This window comes from Formica exsecta, unplaced genomic scaffold (assembly GCF_003651465.1).
Source record: "Formica exsecta isolate Colony F162 unplaced genomic scaffold, ASM365146v1 scaffold436, whole genome shotgun sequence".
NCBI lineage: Eukaryota > Metazoa > Arthropoda > Insecta > Hymenoptera > Formicidae > Formica > Formica exsecta.
In genome coordinates, this window is record NW_021851597.1 from 232,300 (window position 1) to 238,612 (window position 6,313).

Here is a 6,313-nt window from a genome sequence, read left to right on the forward strand (position 1 = left end):
TATAATGCTAATATCAATTTTTTTAAAGAATGGTTATACTAATTTCTAATAAAAATGTTTACATACATTTCATGACGATGTCGTGGATAATATCAATGCTACTTGATTTTGTAAAAACTTAAGGTAATTAATTAACTATAAAATGTGTTACCATTACATGTTAAATTAGTATATTTCAAAAGTGCTTATTCGACGAAACATGAAATTGTGATATTCATAAACGAGTCCATGATTGCCATGATTTGGTAAACACATTTATAATCTGATGTAATTGTTACATGTATTACTTAATATGATAACATGACCATACAACAATGTTGTGGTCATATTAAGTTCAAAAAAATGTACAATGTATGTACAATGCGATGAAAAACTATCGGGAGCTACTAGTGCTGGATCTTGTATAACGACGGTGTCGATGTCGTGGATTCCCAGGTGGGCTTCGCGATCGAGTCCTTATTCGGCGTCGTGGTGGTCGTGGACTTCTACGGCGATTCATGGGTGGAGTACGTCTGCGATAACGTGGCGGAGTATTTCTGCCACCACCTATCCATCGTGGTGGCATACGTCGTCCCATGCCGGGAGACATGCGTCGCATCATCAGCGGTCGAGGTTTCGGCAATAATACTGGAGCAGCCGTAATTTCTTGACCATCTATCTGCCCTGTGAACAGATTACAACGCGCGTTGACACGAAATAATTTTCCAGTGATCAATTTACACTTACCTCCATCCATATGTTTCATAGCATTTTCAGCTTCATCCGCAGTATCAAATTCGACGTATGCAAATCCTCTTCCTTGATTAGGATGAAGTTTATCCATCGCAAAGTCGACCATTTTTATCTGACCGTATGCCGAAAATATTTCCATGACATGCTCTTTAGTAACATTCCGTGTTAGATGGCCAATATGTATTTTTGTTGGTCTAGGAATCGGCGAACGTTCTCTACGCTTTCTACGTGGGGAAGGAGATCTGCAATGTTTGTGTAAAATTAATGACTAATTTGCTAATTAACCAGAAAAAAATTAAGAATAACTTGTAACAAATATAATACCTAGAGCGTCCTTTAGGTTTAGGTTTTTCAGGAATAGAGTTGCTTCCCTTTTTCTTCTCCTTTTCGCGATCTCTATCCCTATCCCTGTCTCGTTCTCTCTCCTTATCCCTCTCCTTTTCTTTATTATCATGCCTTCGCGAAGCATCAACACTTTTGCTACGACTGCGTTTTCTTCCTCGGTCTCTGGAACTACCTGAAGAACTAGCTGAACTGCTAGACGAGCTACTGGAAGTTGAACTTGATCTGGAGCTACTGCCACTACTAGAACTCGAAGACCCAGAGCTGCTGTCTGACGAGCTATTGAACAAAAATTTCGTATATGTCAATAACACCTGCTGTGTAAATATACAAATTTAACTTGTATTTTCAGCCTTTCCGATTTTACTAACCTACTTCCGCTGCTAGAAGAAGATGCTGCCCGTTTCTTTCGTTCCTTTTCTCGTGCTCTCTCCTTCTTATTCTCCTTGTCTGTAGCTTCAGAGTCGCTCTTACCCGTGCTGTCCTTTCGGCTCCGAGCCCTAACATAACACAAACAACGGGCACAGACGAAAGGTTAAAATCGAATGATCAGTTGAACGACTGATGTCGATCGCGTGCAACAGAATTACTTACATGATTAGCGATGATCAATTTTTCCTAATTGCACTCTCGGCAAGCACCCGAAAAACAAGGCCAACTCTAAAGAAAAGTCAATGGTACGCCGACCATACGCCGCTCAAACGGCGATAATGGCGGACTACCGGGGTACGAAGTTCTCACACTACTTTTAACAGTATTTCGTAAATTAAGCTCTTGTGTCCGCTATGCAAGATATATAGTTAATCGCGAAGAAATATTTAACCGATCAATTAACCGCACAACGCGCTATTAAATCATCATTAAAATAAGTATATATACACACTTTGCACGCATAAACGTAAATATGATATATGATTACCGCTAGATCGTCACACCGTTAAGCCCGTATCACATTATGCATTGCGGATGCGGATCGGATTCGGATTACGGATTGCGAATCGTCGACTATCCAATCAGAGCAAAGTAGCCAAGGATCTGATTGGGTGGTTGACGATTCGCAGTTCGTGATCCAAATCCAATCCGTGTCCGCAGTGTGTAGTGTGACCTTAGAACATATATAAATGAAAGAGGAATAGCAGGTTGAAATGTGTCCGGAAAAAGTGAGAGAAAAAATCGTAGTTGTCTCTCTCTTGTGAGTAACTGTTCGAAAGTGCGCATGCGCGCCATTTGCTGACTCTACAAGCATCGTCTCTGTAGATCTACAGGGTGTCCAATTTTAATCTATCATCTCTCGTAACTTTGCAGGGAACGATCGTAGAGAAAAATGTTTCATACAAAAGTTTTTTGACTTCGAGGGAAACATAAGATGGTGCTATTGGTGTGACCTTGGATAGTCGTTTAAAGATTACATGAAGGTCACCTTCAGTTTCTTAAATAGAACCCCCTATTTTTCATTACATATTGGGTGCGTTCGGAGAGCACGCTTTTATGGCTTCTGCACACAGGACGCGGAAACGCTTGCCGCGCGGCAAAAGACGGAATTGGATTAACCAGTTCATTCGAAAACGCTATATGATTTTCTTTCTCACTTCCTCCGGACATGTTTTTCTTTCGAGAACAATAAGCATTCCTCTTCCATTTATACATGTTTTAGGCCGATATTTATGGTCCGTTCTTATATTGAAGATCGTCTTAAGATACGATCTTAAGATGTTATGCGGTCATTTGATTGGTTGAAATATTAAGATGACACAAGACCACGCTTAATAGCTCTTGCAGACCAGCGCGATGACGCGACGCGCGATATCCAATGAGAGCCGCGAGCCGCTAGTGTGATTCGGGCTTTAGACGATCTTGGATATAAGAACGGACTATGAATACTAGAGTCCTAGATTATTAGAGAGGCGCCAACTCTACTCCCACCATGCCCACCGCCGCCATCTTAAGACACAAACGTCAGTAGTATTTATATATATATACATATATATGTTTTAAATATGTGCAGCTTAATTTTGCCGTAGGTCGTCACATTAAGTACAATCCGCGATACAGTAGCGCGACCCAAAACTTGGCGGCCCACGCGCTGGCGCGTCCGCGCGTAGTTCCGGGCGGCGCCGCTACGCGACGATGGTCGAGCGAGCCAACCTGAAAGTAGAAAGCGGTCAAGCGGGGATATAAGGCGGACCCCCTGCGGAGAATTCGTATATTTGTTTTTAACAACTGAGCCCGTTTCAATTGCAGAAATACCAATTCAATAATTGATTGTAACTCATGATAACAGCAAATCCGACTTCACACTACATGAAATCGATTTACTTTTCATCTGCGAAATGATAAATTCTTTATTAAAAGGGATTATTTTTTACCTATGGATTGACTATGGTAAATTCCAATTCAATTGGATTAAAACAGGTTTAATTATAACTTATGAAATCGTATAATTTCGGATTGAGGTGGATGTATATCACTCAACATTAACCCGCCTGAAGCGTACTAAATTCGATTTGACTATTTTCAATCGGTTTCAATACCGCATTTTCGGTACAGAAATCTCAATCAATTCGGATTACATTTTTTTTTAATCCGTTTCAATCGACCATTTTCGGCAGGGCAATGGGAAGATCTCACCCGTATATGTCGCAAGTAAGGGTGTCCCACAAGGATCAATCTTAAGCTCCCTTTTATTTAATCTCTATGTCGCCAAATGCAAGCAGTCTCTCAGGCGGGATTGCCGGATCATTCAGTTTGCGGACGACTTGGCAATTTATGCGAGTTCCGCTATCATCCGGGACTCTCTCGGGGTGGTGGAGAGATCGGCAAACGGTCTCTTGCGATTTTTGCTCGATAGGGGCCTGGCCGTGTCGCCGGCTAAGTCAGCTCTCGTAGTTTTCAGTAAGAAGAGGATTAACCCTCTCAACTTCTCGGTAGTTCTGGACGGTGTCTCGGTCGGGTCGTCACGCACGCACAGGTTTCTCGGGGTCTTGCTTGACTCCACCCTCGGGGGTGGGGGGGATCACGCCCGCTATTTGGCGGAGAAGTGTGGCAGGCTTGCAAATGTGTTGAGGTCGCTGTGCGGGGTATGGTGGGGTTCGGACCCGAGGACCCTTCTTTGTGTTTTCAAGGCCTTGGTGCGAGGGTCGATCGAATACGGGGCCTTGATCTTCCCCACCCACAACGGGAATCTGATGGAGCTTTTGGAAAGAACTCAACGCAGAGCCCTGCGTTATTGTGCGGGTTTGAGGCGAACAACCCCGACTAATGTAGTCTATGCGGAAACGGGAATCGGCCCGGTTCGATATCGCTTCAAGTATCTGACAACCAAATTTACTCTCAAATCCTTTGCCCTCATAGACAATGTCCTTATAGATAGGCTTGGTGATTTACAGGCGGCTCTTGTCAACAATAACAGATTCGACCTGTATAATAGATTTCCTCTGTACAGAGCGTTTTGCAGGGTGAGGGGATATAGGCGTAGGATCGCCTCCTTTACCAAAATCCCAGCATACCTCTTCTCCTACGAGACTTCGTCCTATGCCCCGAGGGTTGAGATCACCCCTCAAACGGAAGTGGAGAACATCCGTCACGCTTCGTTTCCTCAGCTCGTCTTTCAAACTGTCGTCTCGCATCTCATGGAGGAGAGGCACCTCTTTTTTACGGATGCTTCGAAGGAAGAGTCCGGGGATTACGTCGGAATGGGCATCTACTCCCCCTTCCCGCATATGGAGAGAAAATTTAGATTAGATGGCTGTTCTTCCGTGTTCTCGGGCGAATGCATCGCTATCATTCATGCGGTGGAATTCATCCTGGAAAGCGGTATTGAGAGGGCAATGGTCCTCACGGACTGCCGCAGTGTGGTTGATGTCATTTCTAACAACAAAATTGATAGGGACCACAACTATCTCATTTTAGTTTTGAAAAATAAGCTGAGGTCGGCGTTCCTTCAGGGGATTGACATAATCCTCACTTGGATTCCGGCCCATGTCGGCATACAGGGTAATGAGACGGCTGATCGTCTTGCTAGAGAGGCTTTGAGGGGAGGCGAGCCCTCGGGTTACCTCCCCCCCCACTCGGACTTTTATTCCATTCCGCGTAAAGATTACATCGAGACGGTCGGAGGCTTTCTTGCAGACCAATCGGTTTACAAGGGCTCCCAATATTTCGAACTCTATTTGCCTTTTTCCCCCGATCCTTGGTTCGCTAAGTCGAGTTTGAACTTGAGCCGCCTTGAAATAACAACAATTAGTCGGATCCGATCAAATCATTACAATCTTAATTACAGCTTAAACAGATGTAACATTGTGGAATCCCCCGCTTGTAACTGCGGGGCACCAAAGCAGGACATAGGCCACTTTTCTCTGGTCCTGCCCGTTAGTTGAGCACCATCGTGGCCAGCTCCTCCGCTCCATCCAGCGGAGCCTGGGAGTTCCTCCACCGTACGACGTATTTGTCCTCCTTAAGGACCCCACCTGTGGTGTGATTGCGCCTATTGTTTCCTTCCTTAAAAGGTGCGACATTTCGATTTGACGTTTGACCGTTTGACTTTCGAGCGCATGCACGCCTTCCCCCTCCTGGAATGCTGGGGCGAGATGGAAACATGCAGGAAGAAAATCTGGCAGCATGAACATTTGTTCCTTGCCAACAAAATAAATAAAGAAGAAGAAGAAAAACGGCAGCGTGGCGACTCTCATTCTTCTCTTTGATAATACGTATCAAGCGGTACGCGGTGGCATCGCGACGTCAAGATATAATAACGTTATAAGGTTAATGTTCGCGACGTCAAGATATAATAACATTATAAGGTTAATGTTATATTTGAATCTGCTGCAGAAAATATATTTGTTCCTATCGAGTAAGTAGATTGAAATTTTGTATATATATCTGCTTATATATGTCTGCTTATATATGTTTATTTATTGTTTTATAAGTATATTATTTCTTGATTATATCTGAATATTGTCTAAATTATAGCGCTTATTTGCAGGATAAAGCAAAATCAATCAATCCTTTCAAGAAGGCCGGTATATTTTTAGCTGAGATTTCTTCAGCTGGAATTGCATACGGTATAAGACCGTATGCAATCCCAGCTGAAGAACTTTGCTAAACAGCGTAACATATTGGGTTATAGAGATTTGGCAGTAACAGACAGTAAGTACAATATAGTAGCACATATAAAACATTCAGTAGCACATATAAAACCAGATATGTAAACTAAATTAAATATTACAATTCTGTTCTTTTC

General features: G+C 43.2%; 1 protein-coding gene across 1 annotated transcript; it reads right to left on the reverse strand.

Annotated features, from left to right (window-relative positions):
• Positions 1-153: 153 nt before the first annotated feature.
• Positions 154-2,045, reverse strand: LOC115240488 (RNA-binding protein with serine-rich domain 1-A). The gene is made up of 5 exons (XM_029815669.1): positions 1,669-2,045; positions 1,446-1,574; positions 1,057-1,353; positions 727-974; positions 154-663 (listed from the first exon to the last, which is right to left on the reverse strand). Coding segments are annotated over exons 1-5 (966 nt in total). The 5' UTR covers positions 1,671-2,045; the 3' UTR covers positions 154-373.
• Between the last annotated feature and the right edge of the window lie 4,268 nt (positions 2,046-6,313).